We start from the raw sequence: 21,803 nt of genomic DNA, 5'->3' as shown, positions 1-21,803 counted from the left end.
ACCAGGATCGTGATTCTGTGATGTGCCAACAGATTGACAAATGAGAGATTCAATTTATTAATTCATTATTTTTTCATTTATTTGTCAAAAATTTGTTGAGTGCCTATATGCTGTTCATTATACAACATTTTGCAGTTATATCTATCTGTAAGCAAGGCAGACACTCAGAGCTTTATGATCACAGAGGTTATGCTCTAGCAAGGGAAAAAGATTATTACCTCAATAATTCTGAAAAACTAATGAAGTATGCCACTAAATAGAGCCATGAATGGTTCTGTTTATTACAGTAATATTTAATATAGTAATATACTAGCCAGAAGCAAATACCACTGCTCTCCTCCCTGTATCTAAAACACTCCTTTAACACGTAAGGATCAATGTAAATGGAAAACTGGGGTTTGAGTAGTTATGTCTAATAGTTTAATATGATGTAAGAGAACCAGAGATGTTAACTCTTCATCATATTATAAGTAGTACATAACATAAAATTATGTACTCATAATCTTTGCTTATAGTACAAACATATTTTCTCCAAGGGATCATGTAAATGTTGATCAGAGTTTCTTCTGTCAGCTGTCAGGCTCTAAGCAGAGTCACAGATATTGTCAGATTGAGATAGAAAAAGGAGACAGGCACAAAGTCAAAGTCATAAAGCTTTTTAGTGGCAAAGTAGGGCCTGAAGTCTAGTTTTCTAACTCAAAGTCAGGGCCCCTTTCAATTATACCAGCCAGCTTCACATGCCCTACCTAATACTGGGTATCAGTACAACTCTGTATAGCCAACTGATAAAATTACTAGCATGATAGGAGAGGTACTGAAAATATTAGTTTTTAATTCATAATCAATTGCACATCAAACTATAAATAACACTACAAAGAAATACTAACTAGCATGGAAGGCAATTCTTTCTGATCTGGTTAGAGGGGCTTTATAAATTAAAACACAGATGGCTATGTCTATACTCTAGTTATTAAAGTCAAATCAGCAGAGCTGATTTGGACACATGGACCCATGTGTCTCAGTTGGTTGGGAGCCATTCTGCACACTGAAAGGTCTTAGTCCATGCCCAGGTTTGGTTCCTGGTTGCGGTGCATTTAAAAGGCAATCAACTGATGTTTCTCTCTCACATCAATGTTCGAATACCTTTCTCTCCTTCCCTCCTCTAAAATCAATCTGCATATCCTCAGGTAAGAATAAAAAATAAAAACAAATGAAAATGAATAAAATAAAAAAAATAAAGTCAAGTCAAATCAAATCAGTAGAGAAGAAAAAAATAAAATCAGTTTTTACCAATGGAAGATGAGAATCTTTTACTTTTCAATCACCAGTTTGACTGATAACCTCTCTCTTTATGAAGGATAGCCTGTCTCTTCTTTTTGGACTCAAAACAAATAAAAAAAACATTTAAACTAATCAGATCTCATTAGTTGATCATTACTCTTTTTTCATAAAAGAAATTAAATTCCTTTTAGTTCTTGTACTTTCAACATAGTCCAAATGAGAAAACAAACAGCAATTCCTTTCATTTGACGTACACTTTCATATATATTTCCTATATAGAACTAAAGTAATAACTTACTCTGAAAGTAATATGTACTATACTTTCTGTATCGACTTTATCACTATTTCTAAAGACATAGACATAGCCTTCACTTTAGTGGTGATATAGTAATCCTTAATTTTGTTACATTGAAATGGAAGAAAAAGTAAGTTTCTACTGGAATATGAGACCATCTATTAAAATCTCCACTGTTATCAATAATTTTCCCATAGAAACATAATTGTTGAAAGCTAATTACTCTATTGAACGTTATATATATAAAACTGTAGAGAAATAAGAAGTATTTAGAAAGTACTAAATGAAAGAAAAAGAATCACCATTGCTATTTTAGCATATTAGGTTTTTTGTCTATACCTATTTTTCTTTCTTTTAAATATATTTTATCAATTATACCATTACAGTTGTCCCATTTTTCCTCCCTTCATTCCCCTCCAACCTGCACACCCCATCCCCCACCAGTCCCCACCTTTCGTTTATGTCCATGTGTCACAAGTTCTTTAGATTCTACATTTCCCATACTATTCTTGCCCTCCCCCCTGTCTATTTTCTACCTACCATCTATGCTACTTATTCTCTGCACCTTCTTCCCCCTTCTCCTCCTCCCACTCCCCTGTTGCTAACCCTCTATGTGATCTTCATTTCTATGGTTCTGCTCCTGATTTAGCTGTCCGCTTAGTTTGTGTTTGTTTTAGGTGTGGTTGTTAATAACTGTGAGTTTGCTGTCCTTTCACTGTTCCTATTTTTTATCTTCTTTTTCTCAGATAAGTCCCTTTCACATTTCATATAATAAGGGCTTGGTGATGATGAACTCCTTGAACTTGACCTCATCTGAGAAGCACTTTATCTGCCCTTCCATTCTAAATGAAAGCTTTGCTGGATAGAACAATCTTGGATGTAGGTCCTTGCCTTTCATGACTTGGAATACTTCTTTCCAGCCCCTTCTTGCCTGTGAGGTCTCTTTTGAGAAATCAGCTGACAGTCTGATGGGAACTCCTTTGTAGGTGACTGTCCCCATATCTCTTTCTGCTTCTAGGATTCTCTCCTTCATTTTAATCTTGGCTAATGTAATTAGGTTGTGCCTTGGTGTGTTCCTTCTAGGGTGCAACTTCTTTGGGATTCTCTGAGCTTCCTGGACTACCTGGAAGTCTATTTCCTTTGCCAGACTGAGAAAGTTCTCCTTTATTATTTGTTCAAATAAGTTTTCCACTCGAGGCTGTTCCTCTTCCCCTTCTGGTACCGCTATAATTCGGATGTTGGAATGTTTAAAGGTGTCCTGGAGATTCCTAAGCCTCTCATTTTTTTTTGAATTCTTGTTTCTTCATCCTTTTCTGTTTGGTCATTTATTTCTTCCTTCTAGTCCAGTCCCTTGATTTGAGTCCTAGTTTCCTTTCCATTACTATTGGTTTCCTGTGCATTTCCCTTCATTTCAATTAGTGTAGTCTTCATTTGTTCCTCTAATTTGTGACTAAAATCAACCAAATCTGTGAGCATCGTGATCACCAGTGTTTTGAACTGTGCATCTGAAAGTTTGGCTATTTCTTGGTTGCTTAAAATTATTGGCTCTGGGGCTTCGAGCTCTTCTTGAGCAAAAATGTTTTTGTCTGTCCGCACCTGTTGCATATGAGGGGCGGAGCCTTAGGTGTTCACCAGGGCGGGTGACCCAGGTCACTGGGTTGTAACACTGTATGTGGGGGTAGGGTCAGAGAGGGGCAATGGCCTTTGTTCTGCTCTCTCTCAGATTTCTGTCCCCTCTGCCACTTCCCACAAGCAAATTGGGGCCTTCGGGTGCTGGTTCCTGGGTATGTGGGCTTGTGTACCCTCCAGGACCCTGCGGGTCTCTCCAAGGAACTCCCTGTGAGTCTGGGATCCTCTCCCGGTACCTCGAACCCGAAAGTCTTTCCAATTCATGCTTTCAGGCTCTAATTCCCACCGCTGGGGCCCTAGCCTGAGTGGTCTGCCTCACTGCTTGCTCCTTTACTTGGTTTATCTGTGCTCGAATGTGTGACCATGGTCAGCCAGACACCCTGTGCCCTCACTGTGTCCGCCAGTTGCCACCCCACACCCAGGTTCCACCAACCACTGCCTTTGGGTCGGTCCGGATGATGTTTCCTGCTTGACCCCACTCCACTGCTGACTCCACCCCTCTTACTGGTCTGGCTGAATGTTTCGCTGTTGTCGGACTTACGTGTACAGTTCAATTTTCTGTGTTTTGGCTGTGTTTTTGTTACTAAAACTTTGTTGTCTTTAAACTTGGTTGTGCGAGGAGGCACAGTGTTTCCACCTATGCCTCCATCTTGGCCGAAGTCCTTACACCTATTTTTCTTGTTTCTATCATAGCTAACATGGGATTTGTATTCCATATTCCATTCATGTTATGGCAGAATTAGTTTATTAAAATTTATATATTTTTATGGTTGTATAATATCCCACTATAGGTTTTTAATATTTGCTCTTCAAACAAAGCTAGACATATTTAAATAATTGTATATATTATAATAAAAGCATATGAAAGGAGAACAATGTTTAGGGCTAAAGAGACACTAATTTGTATTCTACTTCCAATTCTAAGCAGCTGTGTAGCTTTGAGCAAATTATTTTGCTTCTCTGGCCCTCTCATCATATGGTAGTCAGGTGGTTTTAATAAAAATATATGTAAAATGTCTAGCACAGTGCCTGATACATAATGCTTAATAATGATTACAAAATCTTTTGTATTTAAAACGATTTCCTTAGCTAGATTCCCAGAGTAAAATTATTCAATCAAAAATATAAATGTTTTAAGACTCTTGATAAATGCCACCAAGTGTTTTTCCAATACAGTTATACTAATTTAGATCTTCAAAGGCGGTGAGTGTGGATCTGACCAGCAATATTAAAAGACAAATTAATTTAGAAAGAAAATTAAGGATAATTAAAAAGCCAATTATCTGAAGAAAATAAGGCTTAGTATTATCTATGCATATGTATACAGATATACATATGTGTGTGTATACATCACTAATACATTAAATTCAATGTAGACTTACCCTACATGAGGGGCTGCTATGCCTTTATGTGAGGGAGATAAGGTCTGAAGTTTGTTTCCCAAAGAACTGCTAACTGAAGGCACTTTACCTGAAGGTACACCTTATAATAAAAACGTATTAGTTTTAATGACACTATGAAATAAAAATCACATAAAATCTGACAAGGAAAACAATGGTTTAGTGACAATACATCTAAACAAGTTATCAACTAGAAAGAATTCCACACATAATATCCTTAATTTCTTATTTCTATATTTCTTATAATACACATACAAATAAAGGTACACGTCAGCAGTCAACATCTTCTTCAAACCATTAAACACTTGTCTGTTAAGGACACTTGTCAGAGTGGTATAAGAAGAAATGAGGGAAAAAACAGTCAAAGAATCAATAAAAGAACTTGGTTGACTATTCTGAACAAATGTTTCATCAACAACATCAAGAATATGCACTGAAGCTTTAAAAAAAGGACTATAAAATATCTGAAGTAGAAGCTATTGAAAGTTACTTTATTTTTATGCAAAAATAATTACTTAACCTCCCAATATTTTGTTAATTATAAATCAATTTTAATAATCCAAAATAGAATACTATCTTCATCTCCTTTTCTACCAACACAGTTAATAACAAAAATAAAACAAGTTATTTCATAGATCTCATTACCTACAACAGTCTTGCTAGTTCCACTCGGTTGTGGTAATCGTGAAGAGCCTGATGATGTGGTCCCAGGAGAATTTGACTTTTTAAGAGCAGGTGGCTTATACTAAAATAATGAAAGTAAAATATGTTATCAGCATCATTTTTTAATATCTATTTTTGACTAGTATTTCAAAACTAGTATTTTTCATTCCCTTCAATGAGCAATCTTTGTAATAGCTACTGTTATCCAAAATTAGAAAGTATAGATTAAAAAGTGTCCTTTCAGCCCTGGCGAGGTGGCTCCATTAGTTGGAGCATCATCACATACACCAAAAGGTTCTGGATTTGAGTCCTGGTTGGCATGCATACCTAGGCTGCAGGTTTGATCCCTGGTCAGGGAGCATATGTGAGGCAACTGGTTGTTTCTTCTTGCTCTGTCCCTTCTTCTTTCTCTCTCAGAAAAAAAAATCTACAAACAAATCCTCAGAGGAGGATTAACCTTTAAAAAAAAGTGTCATCTCAGAGAGAGGTTCCCCAAAATATGTTCCTTCTCAAAACTGGTGTACTAAAAGTTTGGCTCAGATGTTCCACGGCTAAAATAAACAAAAACCAGCTTTTCCCAGTTCACAGAGTAAGGAAAGGTTTAGTGGAAAATATTCCCTCAATGTTAGATTTTAAATGCCAAGCAAGTACTAACAGAAAAACTTAGAGACACACAATGATGCTCACTAGGTGGTGCAGCTTTAAAGGTGAGGATTTTGCATGCTCCTGGTATGGGTTTTTATTTCACATGTATAATCCTGTCAAATTTCTTGGTAAAAATTTCTAAGATTACATATCAATAAGAACAAGTTCTACAATAGCTGCCTGTTGGATATCTGCAGGATGAAGAGACAGAGCCAAGTCCAGCTTCACCATCCTCGCCAGACCACGTCAGCTGAATGGGATACAGGTCGAGGAAAGATAAGAGTATATCAGCATGTTTTATTTTTATTTTTGCTCCATTCTCTAGAGGGATATCACTATTAATTTTATTTTACTGTCTTGTATGAGCCAAATTTTGCTCATATACTAAATAAAAAATATAACCTGCTCTGATAGCAAGAAATGCACTTGCCCAGGGTTACACCCGAACTTAACAACTGCACAGAATTTAAGACTCACGCCACCTTAGTTCCAACCCAATGCTTCAACCATAAAGTGGCTGCTGTGCTTGCATACACACTTGAGTTTAGCACAATGCATTTAGACTGCTTAGGACTTTGTGAAAATGGCTTTAAACCTGATTTTCAAAAATCGAACCATATTTCATAGCCAATAATCAGTAGTAGCACTACTGGTAAAATGCTACTGGCATAGTAAATCACTGGTAAAACACAAATTTTAAGGTCAAAACATTATAACTCTTTGAAATTCAGTATGTAACCTTTTAAAAAAATAAATCTTGATACAAGGGTCTCACACACACTCGAATACCATGCACCTTTGGATCTGTTGTGCCAAAAACTGAAATTTCATAAGCATGTAGCAAACAGACAAGCTTCAATAATTATCTGTTAGATGAACAAATGACTAGAAGACTTTGGAGATAAACCATCTAAAAGTTTCTTTAAAAACTTAACAGGTGTTTCTGGTTTATAAGGACATCTGTTAGTATGACTCTCTCATTAAAATACCAATGAAGACATAAGGAAAGATTTTAAAATATACAACAATATGGAACACAAGATCTAACAAAGACTTGTCAACATATCAGAGACATATCTACTAAAAATAGGGTCCATAAAACTGAATTAAGAAACAGAATTGGTGATACTCATATTTTGCTAATTACCAAAAAAAAGAGCATAATGATCAGCATAAATGAAGGGTGGCATATTATATATTGATTGAGTGGTCAAATCATTGGGTTGAGCATAGGTAGGAAGAGCTCTCACAGCAGTATATATCAGGGACTGTAGACTTTCATGTACATATTAGAATTTATTATTAATAAGTCAATGGCTTACAAATAAAAAAGAATATTCCTTTCAAAAGGTCCTTTGTTTTTCCACTTTCTAATATTAGACCTCCTACCATTTTACTCAATTTTATTGTCAGGTTTTCTGAGGTACCTAGAACCTAGCCCAACCTTATCTATCTCCTATAATATTTCTATTACTTTCAACAAGAACTAGTCAGGTTAGTTTCCTTTCTGAATCCTCATACTATGAATGCCTCTCGTTTAAAACATATTCGCCTGACTCTCAGTAAGTCACTGTTCCTCTGACCTAGATACTCTGACTTCTTCCTTACTAAGCTGTATTGTATCTATTCTAAAACATCTAGCTGAGATTCTAGCAGAATTATAAAGGCTTTTAGGATGACTTTAGCTATGAACAATTTTGTATAAGTTCATTCAGAATAACAAAATACTTTTATTTTAATACAATTATAGTCAATGTATATTTCTTTCATTTATTATATGCTGATTATTTCATGTGTTTTTATGAAGACCACAAATCTAATATTTCCTTAGTAAAATATTATATTGACCAAGACCTTTAATTGAAATTAGAAAAGCTCGAAGAACATGGAGGCCATTCATTTCTGATAAAATGGCAGAAATTGCTATTTGAACCCACTGTTCAGCTAAGCACTAAAAATGCTCAGAACTGATAACACTGAGTGCTGGTGAAAGTACAGTTGGCATGGACAAATATGACATGGATGCATTTAAGCATCTTCAGAAAAGTACTGTATTTAGTTTACTAATAGTATTTAGTTTACTTGCTACAGTGTCTGATTCAAAGAGAGTACTCAGTAAAAACTTGAATGGACAAAGGTGAGAAATTATGGGGTTAAACTCAAATGAACATATATGACTAGGCATGGAATCAGCACTGAAACAACTGAAGGTGGGAAAATTAACTACCTGGATTTTACATTCATCAATAATTTGTCTTGTTAGAATATACACATTTTATTGTATATTCTCTGCTCTACTAATTTATTCTTGAAACAAAAGAATACAAAAATCAGATTACTATTTGTATAAAAGATATATGTTGCTTGACCTCTGATGTGGACATTATTTGAATCACTGTTCTTTGTGCACAATGATTATGATACTGATGTGCTCTATTTCCAATAATATTAATGAAAACTCAACGAAAATACTCTCTCAAGGAGGTCCCAAATTTAATGGAGTCCTTTAAGTCAATATTTCATTAATAAGTAGTAAGACATATGGATTTATTTACTGTTTGCTAGATATACAGTACTAAAAAATTATTTACAAATGAAAGCTTTGTAAAAATATTTGCTGGAAGTATGACACTCTCAGTGTTTTTGTGTAACAATATGCTTTAAGAAAAACAACAGTATTGTTAAAATTAATTTCATATAACAAAATCCTTATATGGTTAATGGTGTGCTAAGTGTTTTCACAGACATTAGTTTGCTTGTGTCTCAGAAAACTCATGTAGTTACCACTTCACAGATGAAGAAATAAGGACTCAAAGTAGCATTTTGGATTTGACCCTACATCCATTCCCTCATGTGTATTATTTACATATAGCATGGAAATATTCGGTACTCACATAATTTTTAAAAGAGGTTTTTACTGTCATTTTCTTACTCCTCTGTCACCTCTGGTTTCCCATGCATCTGCTTCACCTATTTTTACTTATTTTCTTACTGTTCCCTAATACTGGTTTAAAGTCTAAATATTTTCAAGTCTCTACTAACTCAAGTCCATTTAGAACTGATTATTTTTACATATGTTTTCAATTAGCCATTCAAATTTCTTACTAAATCCTTCAGTAGTAATATCTAAATGTTAACAGATGAGAAAACTACTTAAATGTTCTATAAAACATAACCACAAAACAGTAAACTTGAAAAAGTCATTTTCTCATCTGTTTATAGTAATGATTAAGTAGTGCATTTCACCTGGGTCCGAGAAGTAGCTTTTCCTTTGGCATCAGATGCAAATTTGCCTTTGTTACTAATACGTGCTGCTTGTTCCTTACAGAAATTTATATGTCTATCAGCTGCATTTTCATTAAATCTCCTCTGGCAATATGGACACTGAATATAATCTAAAGCAAGAAAAGAAACAACTTAATAATGTAATACTTGAAATGAGACATAAAGAATTATGAGTTTATATAAAGGCAAGCATAAATACATATATATAGACATTTGATACACAAAATCTCTTACTTCCTTACCCAACCTGACTTATCCAAATTTAGTAAAAGATACTTAAGCATGAAGTCTGTTAGTATGATAAATTCCAATGTTCTTCCAGCTTAGAATTAAATTTGGGGGGGGGGGGAAATCGCTGATATAAAATATGAGTAAGTAGATGAAAAATGTTATTTCTTATTCATCTCTATAATGCAATATTTCTATCACATATACATATTTTATATGGTAGAATAGTTAAACAGTAATAACATATTATTTTCAAAATATATTATAAATTTGAGATCTGTTAAAATCTTTTAATTCTATTAGAAGAGAACTGTCATACAATAGTTTAATTGACTTTATACAGTCAATTTACCTTTGAGAGGGAGTTTACCCTTTAGAATTTACATTCATCTGAAGCTCAAAAATTTGTACCACTAATTAGAGAGTAGGTCTAAAACTTCTAAAAACAAATGAGTTATTTTGTCAAGACTAAGGGATTAAAAAATTTCTAAAGCCCAAATCAATACACAAATACCTCCAAAACAAAAAGAAAATTCAACTTCATGGGGAAGAATTAGAAGAGATCCAAACCTAGTTAGGTCATCCCAGAAACACTCCTAGCCTTAACGTTAATTACTTAAAGTTAAAGTAATTAATTACTTAATTACTCTAGAACAGCAGTTGGCAAGCTAGGGCCCCTGGGCCAAATTCAGACTGCCTGCTGCCTGGTTTGATAAATAAAGTATTATTAGAACACAACCATGCCCATGTATTTACATATTGCCTGTGGCTGATTTCCTGTAACAGGTGTAACAGAGCTGAGTAGTTGCAAAAGAGAGACCCTGTGGCCTATAAAGCCTATAATTTGTTGAGTTCTCTACAACTAAATATGAAAATTAATCATATCTAGATTTTATAAAGAAATTTCTCTTTATTAAAAAATAAGTCCAGCCCTGGCTGGTGTAGCTCAGTGGATTGAGCGCGGGCCTGCAAACCAGACAATTGAGGTTCGGTTCCCAGTCAGGGCACATGCCTGGGTTGCAGGCCAGTTCCCTGCAGGCCAGTTCCCAGCAGGGGATGCACGAAAGGCAACCATACATTGATGTTTCTCTCCCTCTCTTCTTCCCTTACCCTCTAAAGATAAATAAATAAAATCTTTAAAAAAAAAAAAAGTCCCAATCTAGAATACTAACATAGTTTTCATGCACTTAACTTGTTACATTACAATAACTACCTGTTCAGGCTACTCTAATAACCAATGTTAAAATGTCAACTGTGCTATTTTAAATCTGTTACTATCTTAATATCTCAAATGGGGTTGCCAGCATCCTTCCTTGCTTTTGTTAACCATAACAAACAACGTTTACCCACTCAGTGAAGAAAACGTAACACATGAGCTTAGGGCACACTTTAGGTATATCAATTTATATGGTAACTTCCTCACATGAACTAAACATTTCGGAAGAAATATTATGAATTTTTTCCATCCCAGATGAGAAGATTCCAAAGAACTAGGCAATATTATCTAAATCTTACTGAATGACTACATTTCGATTCACAGTGAGCATCATTAAAATGTTTCCTAGAATACTAACATTTAATAGTAATTGTAATAGTTTTAAAAGTTATATTATAATGTTTTATGTTTAAATGAAAGTATTAAGATAAAAAGATAATGCAATTCTTAGTCCAAATGCTTATTATCGCCATTATTTTGTAACAAAAAATTTAAAGATTATGCTTCAATAATGCTCCATTATAACGAATTAAGTTTAATAGCAACTTAAAATTTATAAAAATTCTATTACTGTTTTTCTCCCCAAATGAAATGTTCATTTCAGTAATGAACATTACTGTCCACAACAATCCATATACCTGGATCATAAGAAGGTGGTGGAGGAGGAGGAAGCTTGCCCCCTTCCTTAAGTGCCTGATCAAGGCCTTTTGCTGCTCTTATGGTGGCAATGAATTCCTCATGTTTTCTTCTCCAATTAGATGGTTTCTTTGGAGGTTCAGGCTATAAAAAACAAACGAACAAAAAAACCCGTTTTTGAAACATTTTTAAAAAATAATAAATTAAGGTAAAATTTGAAGAAATGCCATATGACTTTAAAAATTGTCTTACCAGGATTCCTTACATGATTTCCTTCCCAAATTTATAATTACAAAAAAGAATTTTATGCAACTTATGAGTAACTTTTAAAATACAATTGTAATTGTGATAGATACTGCTTAATTGACTTCTGTAGATGTGACATGCATTTAAATTACAACTAAGAGTGTATTTCCCTCTTTTCCACAGTTTCTCCAACTGAGGTATGTTATCACACTTTTGGGTTAACTGATTAGAGGTGAAAAATAGTTGTCTCTATGGTTTTAACTGGCTTTTCTCTTATAATGAATAATATCGAGCAGCTGTTATATCATTAAGAATCATTTGTTCTGACTTTGCTGTGGAACTGTTTATATATGCCTGGTCAACTTATCTGTTAGGTTACTGGTCTTTTTTTTCCCCTAAATGATTTCCCCTAGTAACTCTTTAGAGACTAGCCCCAACTTTCCTTCCTTAATAATTATGTCTGTCTTTTGACCTTGTCTAAGGGTCTTCTGATATAAAAATTAATTTTTTAACGTAGTTTAATTTATAAATCTTTTCTTTGTGGTCACTGGGTTTGTAGTCACAGTAAGGCTGAATCTCACACAAAAGTAAAATGAAAATATTCTACGTTTCCACCCAGAACTTTCATGTTTTCATGTAAAAATGTTTAACTCTCTTACACATTTCGAATTTATACTGATGGATGGTATAGCATAAGGATTTCACTTTATTTTTTGTTAACATGGCTATGTAGCTATTTCACTTACCGTTCATTGACTTTTCTCCCCACTCAACCAGGATAATACCTTTATCATATTCTCTTTTGTATTTGGGCTTATTTCTGAACTATTTCTTTTATTTTTAATTTTTATTATTATAAAAATCATAATAATAAAGTCATATTTTATTATTATAAGGTTTATTCCAAAATATTATATATTTGGTGTTATTCTTTTATTCTTCACTTTTTATGTTATAAACTGTTGAAACATAAAAACTAGTAATTTCTGTATACTAACATTATACTTCATTTCTTCACTGACTTCTTTTATTATTGGCAGTAATTTATCAGATTTTTCTGGGTTTTCATCTCATAATAATGGCAGTTCTAACTCTTTTCCAATCCTTAGACACCTTATTTCTTGTTATCATCTAACTATCAGCTGGCACTTACTATATTGGTTAGAGCTTAATTTTGCTCCCAACTTTAATGGTACTTCTAAGTATGTTTCCACTAAACATGATGCTGGTTCTTGTGATATAAGATAATTATTTTATTACTGAAATATCCAACTATTCCTATTATGTCTTTATTTTTTAAATCAAGAATACAGGTTGGGTCAATACAATCAGAAGATAGTTCTTCAAAAACAATAATAAGGCAAGACTAATCAAAAGAGAAAGAAAAAAATACAAATAACCAAGAACAGAAAATAGTACATGATCTAGTTCTTACAAACATAAAAAAGAAAACATAAATATATTTTAATAAATTTGATAATTAAGAAATAATACCCTTAGCATACCCCTATAAATCAGATAAGAAACAAAAAATGACAATAGTGTTATATTCTTATAAATGTTTTTAAAATGAATCTGTTATTTAAAAAAACCCACAAAAGAAAACTTGGCCCAGATGCCTTTCCTACTGAGTTCTTAGTGACATTTTTAAAAAATATCATCAATCTTTAAAAAAAGAGAAGATGAACAACATTCTAACTAGTCTTATGAGAGTAACAAAACTTTGATAGAACAAAAATTACAGACTCATTTCTCATGAATATAGATGCAAAAATCTAAACTAAGTATAAGCACATGTTTGTTTTCCATGTTTGAGATGATTAATACTTTTGTAACAGGGTGCAGCCAAGAGGGGGCCCCAAATAGGGATTTGTAATGGGGTCCAGAACTCAAGGTGTTCAGGAAATAATAGAAATATGTGTGTGTGTGTGTGTGTGTGTGTGTGTGTGCGCGTGCGCGCGTGTGTGTGAGATGTCCTCACCCCCCACAGCTCTGAGCTGGGGGATGGGACACATGGAGCAGGGCCATTCCAGCTGTGCTGAATAGCAACAGCTTTGCAGCTAACCTCTGGCATGGTCATTTAACATATCTATAACCTTTAACTGGTTTCATGGATATGTTAAATAGCTGTGGCCATGCTTTGAGCCAGGGAGATGGGAGTGACTTTGACCCACGATGTAACTGGGAGGCAGCTCCCCTTGGTTACAGCACCTGCATGACAGCCTGGAGAATACTAGCTCCATGCCATGAGGCCACACCTGCCCAGACAAGGGCAGACTGAGTATGGCAGCCCAGTAAAGCTGGAAAAATATGGGAATGCTGGCTGGTATACCGATTGTAGGAGGAGTTGGAAATGGGGCTGCAGAGGAAGACTAGCACAGGGATTTAAACCCAGGCACAGCAGCCATATCAGGGAGAACCCCTGAGCTTTGGGGTCCTCCCTTTTGCCACGTGGCTTAGGAAGCAGGAGAGACTGTGTCTGGAAGAAAAGGGGTGAAAGGACTCTTGCTGGTGGGCCATGAGAAGGTGCCACATGGCTTTGAATTAACTGGAGATCACAGTGGCAACACGGCTGATGGTGCCAGGGGACTGAATCACAAAACTTCTACTTCTTTTCCTGAAATACAGTACCCCAGACTAGGGGGAGAAGGAAGGACTGTGTGTGTCTCTGAGTATTCCAAAGGACTTTAGTATTTTAATGACACTAAGTCACTACTCTAAGTCTGTAGAGCTTTTAAATAAATAATTCCTTTCTTTTCCCCAAATCTCTGGCATTGAGAGATCTCTGGTGGCAGGCATAGCTAACCTAGTGGGGGGGATCCACAGAGAAAAAGGGGGGTCTTTTTGGTAACAGTATATTGTTCGGCCCCCCCCCCCCATCTATTCTGTAACACTTTGAAGTTTTGTACTTTATAGTCATAAATGTCTGATCACATTCATCTGCTCCACAATGAGAACAAGTATAGTCATGTACCGGTCAGTCCTGCTGCCCTCTTCTATTTTTTTCTTACAGTATCTGTATCAATGCTGAGCTAATGGTTTTTTATTACTCATCACTGAATGAGTTAGGTTTTCTTGGTACAGCTATTTACAAGCGGTTTTAAGGAGAAGGAGAGGCCAGGGTAGCCTTCCAAGCAACACAAACCAATAGTTCTCTTCTTTGTTGCATCAGATACAGATGCAAATAAGGCTGTTCTGTGTGCTTAGACACACCCCGTCTGCTTCTCTAAAACAATATGTGTCAAGAGGGTTACTACTGCCAGCCACACTTACTTCAAACAAGACAGCCCTGCAGAGTGGGCCCCATAACCTCAGAAAGGGTATTTTCCTTTTGGTAGTGCTTTCTGAGAGCCTCTGCCTCTGGCTGGGCCACTTAACTCTGTGCCTCTTCTCTTCACTCCTCCCTCTTGGCTTTATTCCATTTCAGCCAGGATCGTTCCTGTTCCTGGCTATCCAAGGCCCTGCAGCTCTTCTCAGTTCCTGCCCTGCCTGTAGCAAACAAGGGATGTACCTCCTGATAAGACCCCTCACCATCAAAGTCACCTGTAAGCTGAGGAGACCTCTCACCTAAGATGCCGGGTTGCCAAATTCTTGGCCATAATTCCCTCCTCCCAGCCCCCACACCTGCTCCAGGAACCTCTAGTGTTTCCTTACTAAGTAACTTCTCCTGGATCTCAGTTGCTCTGGGCAGCCCTTACATTTTGTGTTCTGTGGATTATGATTGTCTTTGTTTCCTCAAAAAATGAAGTTTGTTATTTGCTTTGCTCTACTGTGCTTGTGATTTTGTAGAATTTCCTCGATACAGACAGATCTGAGAACTACACTATGATGTTCAAAATCTTTTAACATACTGCTCCTCAAATTTAACATGTATATGACTCAAATAAGGATGAAGTTAAAATGTAGGTTCTAATTGAGTATGTCTGTTTGGGACCCAAGACTCTGCATTTCTAACAAGCTCCCAAATAGTGCTGATATTATTATTCTATGGACCATCATTTAAGTAGCAAGAATACAAGCTACTTAATGTAAATATATGGCTTTTATTTTTTCTGAAGGTTAATTTTTAAGTATATAAATTCATAAGAAAGATATAGGACAATATTTATCAAGAGATCACCATGGATAAATTTACATAATCCCCCTAATAACTCCACAAAATAGATGCTACCACTCCTATCACCATTTTACAGATAAGTAAAAGTATGGATTAAGTAACTCGCTCATCACAACATGGTAAGTAGCAGAGTCAGATTAAGACCCAGCAGTCTCTCTTGAGCCCTTGTTTATACCCACTATATTATCCTGCTCCAGAAGACTTCAATAGTATTTCTTCTAAGCTAATTAAAGTGAATACAATTATACATCTGGCAGGTGACTAAGGAAAACAAATAATGTTTTACCTTATTCAGTCTTCACCAGCATTCTCTTAGATACATAGATGAAAATACAAAAATGAATATGATTTTTCTTTTACCAAATGATTTCATTAGTAAGATTAATTGCCCCATAGAGAAATGCTTTCCTGCACTTCTGGAGGACGGTATTAACACTGAAAGCAGGGTTTTGTTTCAAAAACCTATTCAACAAGGCACTCAAATTTGACTATTTCACTGAAATAACTCTTTAAAACTTTGCTGAACAAAGTATTTACATGACTTATTCTTAGTAATATAACATATCACAGTGGTTTTAGAGACATTATCATAGGAGATTCAGTGCTTTGATTACAAGGAAGAAAAGGCTGGGAATGGCTATGTGTAGACAGTTGAGCAACTGATAAAACTTTCCTGAAGAAAACATAGTAAGAGCACAAATAATGACAATCAATCAACCAAGATAATCAGTATTTATTATGCTACGATATCTATAAGTAATAGCTTTACGTTTACTTATAGTTATTACACTACTGGTAAGAGAGACTTCAACATACTTGAATTTTATCTGAGGTAATTAACAATGACTTAAAAGGAACATGTGAAGGACTTCTAATTATTTCCAGCCTACAGCTAAGAAGTGATTCTCAAATGCAACAAAACATCACTGTAATAGTTCGAGTTTGAGACAGTAGTTAGGCTTCTCCTTTGCAGCCAAACTGAGAACATTACACAAAATCCTGCTTATTCTTCAATCTTGGTATAATAGATAATTATGATTTTTTTCAATATATAATAGCGAGGTTCACACTGTTCAAAGGTTACACAATTACCCTGGGTTTAAGAGGTTTCACTGTTGGAATATCAGTTCCTTCAGCTCTTTGTCTGCTGGAATCAAAAGTCTTCCGTTTTTTAGTAGCAGTTTTCTGGCAAATGGGTCCATGTTTTTTCTGTTAAGATGCAGAAAAGCAATGTATCATTTTCATTACTACACAAGGGAAGATTTTAAATTGTTATTTTAGACCAGGTTAAAAATCTGAAGATGAAATAAATAATAAATAATAATACATATGACATTCCTTGCTTTGACTAAAATTGTTAAAACGTATATACAATGCATGCTATTAGTTATCTTTCTCACAGCAAGAGTAGAGCTAAATACCCTTTCAAAACTGTATCGAGTTATTTAATAGTCTAGTTTCATACTGCTTAAAATAAAGGTAATAATTTCAACAAGTCAAGCCGTCTGAATGGGGAAAAAGTTATTTGGAAATACCTGAAAATAAATACTGTCTATGCCTTAAATACATATACATATACAGTAATAAAATATAATACAGTAATAAAACACTGTACTGTATTTTAAACACCCCAAAATAATGTATATGGAGAATGCATTTGTGTTAGGATTACAACAGTTAATATAATAGAGGTAGTTTAGATTACTAAAGTTAACATAACGAGATTATGTTAACATAAAGTCAACATAAAATAATAGGACAAAGTGGTCAGATTTATATCCTCGTATCCTTCCTCCATAATCACTCCTTTCCTCCCTCTGGAACTCAAGTTTTCTACCATTCTTTATCCAGGACTTTCCTTGAGCTATTTAGTGCTGCATTCCTACAGGTATTTTTCTTCTTAACATGGTTGACAACTTATTCATTCAATTATTCACTTATTTATTCATTTAAAAAACATTACGATGGAAGCTCTCTTAACTGATCCCTAGCTAACCTACCAGATAAATACTTCTCCTTCCACTAAATAAAGCGTGTTGACTGCTGACATCGGTGCACTAAATGCACCTTTTTTTCTTCTGTATTCCGATAAACACTAACTGAATAAGCTGGAGCTGTTAAATTTCTTGGGACGATAGGAAACTTCAGAACTGGTAGGTTTGGTGTCATGGGGCCTCTCATATTTTTCAATACACAATCAGTAGTCAATCATTTTACATACTTGTTTTAACCCCACAAAACAACCCCACAAAAGTACTTGCAGTACTTGTTCATTCTGACAAACAAGTACTGTAATTATAGCTATTAGAATAAAATCTTCTAAATATTAAAAGTGTGGCCAGCAGGTGACTTTCTAGTAGATGTCTGTTCTCATACTGAGTTGTCTGTGTCAAAAGTATGTGGTGCTTGCTCCCAAAACCGAGGTATTATACAAGTTGGAGTTGTTACAGTAATTATATCATATGTAATTAAATCTATTACAGAAATAAAGTAAAAAAATAATTTTTCTATGAAAACTCAGCTGAATGCTTTGAAAATGATTTGAAAGTAGTGACTTGCTTTTTAAAAATTGCCAAATTAAATGTGAGAAAGCTGTTTTTGTTTAAAAAACTTGAGAGAAGAGTTGTCATTTAAGAGGAGCTGGAGTTGCTTTGGCACCGCCATCCCCAAGGCAGCTTCTGTGGATGCTGTGTACGTGCCCCCTGGGTAGACTCACCCCGGCACAAAAGCAGGGCAGGGAGCAGCAGTATTGTTTTCTGATCAAGAAGAAAAGTCGGTGTACAGTCCAAGAATGAATGTTCACTGTGGCAGTGAGACGGGCAGGTTATTACAGCAGACCAGCTGCCTGGGGGATGAAACCTCAGCTGCAGCCAAAGACATATCTAAGGTCTGGGATAGAGATGATTACCTCTGCATTAGCACTTCAACACTATCTGATACCAAGGTCTGACTGGTTTACTGAATTAACTGTCTAACAACAATGCTCTCAAGCAGTTTGATCATTTCCTTGAAGCACTGATCCTACCCATCCTGGTGGGCTGTGCCAAGAAAGGGGAGAGAGTGCCAGATTGTGGTGCTAATGGATGAGGATTCTGTGGACTGGGATGAAGACCCCCCACCCCCTACCCGTGAGGGAGGAAAATTCCCAAATTCATTATAGCTTCACACTCTACAGATTCTTCAAATATATTGAGAATCAGAATGTTGCAAAAACAGGGCCTGAAAATCATCCGCATTAGAATTCACTGTTACTCTACTTGAAAGGAAAAAATTAAAAGAAGACCTAGTGGTTGATCTGAAGTAATCTATAATTCTGTGCAGTGCACCTTCCTCCATATGTCAGGGGAAAAGCAAGAAGGAAACAGTTGCCATGTGGCTCTCCAGTGTGTTTGGAGCAAATCCCTCACTAATCTGGTAGCTGCTGGAAAAGATGTCTCAGAGGACAAAGAGATATAAAGGCATTACATCTGCCCCCAAGTGGACAAACTCAACTAGCTCAATGCCTCACTTTCTCAGATAGCTTCTAACGACTTTCAGGATTAGGGCCAGCTATGGGTCCACCCTTCTTTGAAACTTTTCTCTGTCTGGGCTGCCTCAAGCCAATCGTACCCATGAGTAAGAGGCATGCTTTTCCACTATCCTTTCCCTTTCTCCCATAATTCATGCACACCCTTTTCAGTATATTTGCATCTCCTGCCTAATTACTAGGCAGGGGATAAAAAAGCACTTACTGATAATTAAGGTACAAGCTTTGCAGCAGCCCTGGTAACTTAAAAATTTAGGTCTGCTACTGTTCCCTGAATCTTTGCATAACTGCAAAAGCAGAGGAGAAAGTAAAGACTCTTGTTGCCTCATATTCAGCAAAACAGTTCTCATCCTTTATGTTTTGTGCTTGGCTTTTGTGCATTTTGTTTTATACCAGGCACATTATGTACCAATAAAGAGACCAAACTTAAAAGAAGACCATCTCTATCTTCTACAAATACACACTTAGAGCACTCATTAGAGGTTAATAAAGATGCCATTCGTGGCATCTGTGCCCAGACTGCATAAGGGAAGAACTAGGCTCTCATTCAAAATGTCTAAAAGGAAATTCTTAGGTGCTTAAATTCAAGTTTTGTGTTTTCATTAATTCAATGAATAGTGCAAAACCACACAGATTCTGTGACGGGAAGGATAATGGCATAACAATGTTTATGAAACCTTGGCTTCATGGTGTTTGAGCCTAAACAGATTGATTATTAATTCTGAAGGAAACTCAACTCAAGTAGAAGAATCTCTCCAAATCAGGCCACTTTAATTATCCTGGCTTAGAATCCAGTGTGAAGCCACAGGTCTTCTTCACTGTAGAGCAGCATGTCGCTATAGGTGTGGCTGGGAGACCTTAGATATGATTTAAAGGCCTTTAAATGTGGGCAAAATTTTCTCACAAAGGCTCAGTTTCTCAATAGGAAGACTTATAACAGCTCCAGTGAGGGAGCATTTGGGGTAAAGCAGGTGGGTAAATATCACCTGTCCAGGACTGGCCCCAGTACAGGAGTTTTCTTTTCACATTTATGGAATGTTTTTAGATACCAGAATATTTTAAATAGTTTTTCAGCTGCTCATACTGAGTAAGAAACCATACTAATGTCATCCCCAAAGAATGGATGAGTTGAGAGGAAATGAAAACTACTAATTGTGTTTGATTTGGTCAGCTATGTGTTAATACATAATGTATGACAACCCAGATCACTCTCCCCAGCACTGAACCACCTTTCCCAATGTCCCCATGGCTAGAGCCAGATGTGTCATGGGATTACCTCCCATTTTGTGGTACAGGTTGGCCTTCCAATCACCTACCTGGAGCATTTACTCATCATAAATTATGAAGAGGCACAGAGTTTCCTTCAAGTTCTTTAATATAAGAGCATGACTGGTTTTCTTAAATTCTATTCCTATAAGAGACTACAGGGCTAGCTACTTGATTAGTCACAGAGTCCAAAGGTGAAATCAGATGGGTGTTGAAAGCTGCACTTTCCAGGCTTGCAGAACAAGAACGTCTTAACTCTGTGCATGTGGTTAGAATCACAGTGGAAATCAATGCACGGTTCCTTACTCTGTAAAAAGTAATAGGGGTCCAAGTGAACCATCAACCCTCTATAGATTTCGGATTACTACTGGCATCCACTTATAAGGCTGATGGCCAGGGTTAAGGTTTAGGGTTAAGGTTACTTTGTAGCCAGAGGGTAGTTTTATTTCTGTGAACCTACTGGCTCATACTTGAGGTCAGGTTTGGCTGTGACCTTACCAATATACATTCATTCCCACTAGTAGTTCACCAGCCTAGTAATTGTTTAATAGTGCTTTCTTTACACTTTCAGTTGACTTCCCTGTCATCACAAAGGAAATGTGACTGTTTGTGTAGTCTGTGATATGTATAACTCCTGTTATACAGCTAATGTATTTTTAACATTTAGTAAGTGTCAACATGCTGCAGCTAATACTCTAATTTAATTCATCCTTGCTTAGGTAGAAAGCCAGGTATGAAAGGATGGCATGTACTTAACACTTTTTTTCTATGTACATGATTAATTTACTCAGGCTTTCAAGAACTAGATCTTTTTTCCCCAAATTGTGTTAATGTGCTTTTGGCCCCAACCCCATGCAACACCTGTGGAGGTAAATCTGCCAGTGTCACCAAGTGGTGGCAACTAAGGTTCCTACTGAAGAGGGAGGTTCCTCCTGCACCCCACATTCTCCTGGCCTGGAGCTCAACATTACTGTAATCTGGTGGCTCCTCTTAGTCATAACAGCTCTGTTTCCAGGGCCAGGACGTTCTTCCATAGCAGGACCTCTCAGCCCTCACAGGGCCATGGGCTGGGCTGCGGTCATTCCCTTCAGAGTCAGTTACTGGCCACCTGGGCAAGAAGTGTTTTTAATTAAAAAGGTGGAACTTGGGTTTGCTGTTTCTTCTAAGTGCTTAAATAAGTAAGCCAGGTGGGTTATAAAGGAACGTTTTCATACAGAAATGGTTTTACCCAGACTGACTTACTCAGAGATCTCAGCAAGCCAAAACGAACCTGAATTTGAAGTTTATAATGCAAGTTTCTGTCCGTATCATATCAGTTGATACAGTATAGTTGAGTAGGGAACATCTGCCATTGAGGACTTGGAAAGTAG

The 21,803-nt window shown here is 36.1% G+C and overlaps 1 protein-coding gene and 1 pseudogene across 2 annotated transcripts in view; one reads left to right on the top strand and one right to left on the bottom strand.

Moving 5' to 3' along the window:
* ZC2HC1A (zinc finger C2HC-type containing 1A) overlaps positions 1-21,803 on the bottom strand; it is a 58,495-nt gene that overhangs the window by 24,341 nt on the left and 12,351 nt on the right. For both annotated transcript variants that reach the window (XM_053661214.1, XM_053661213.1), the window contains exons 3-7: positions 16,734-16,850; positions 11,281-11,422; positions 9,160-9,308; positions 5,251-5,350; positions 4,588-4,687 (exon numbers count right to left, since the gene is read on the bottom strand). In XM_053661214.1, the coding sequence (XP_053517189.1) occupies positions 4,588-4,687; positions 5,251-5,350; positions 9,160-9,308; positions 11,281-11,422; positions 16,734-16,850 (608 nt within the window). The remainder of the gene's footprint in view (positions 1-4,587; positions 4,688-5,250; positions 5,351-9,159; positions 9,309-11,280; positions 11,423-16,733; positions 16,851-21,803) is intronic.
* LOC119049741 (BTB/POZ domain-containing protein KCTD20-like) lies at positions 18,433-19,184 on the top strand (annotated as a pseudogene).

Source organism: Artibeus jamaicensis, unplaced genomic scaffold (genome assembly GCF_021234435.1).
Source record: "Artibeus jamaicensis isolate MK-2021 breed Jamaican fruit bat unplaced genomic scaffold, CSHL_Jam_final scaffold_916, whole genome shotgun sequence".
Classification (NCBI taxonomy): domain Eukaryota; kingdom Metazoa; phylum Chordata; class Mammalia; order Chiroptera; family Phyllostomidae; genus Artibeus; species Artibeus jamaicensis.
The sequence above is the reverse complement of the archived record's forward strand: the minus strand, read 5'-3'. Positions and strand labels throughout refer to the sequence as shown.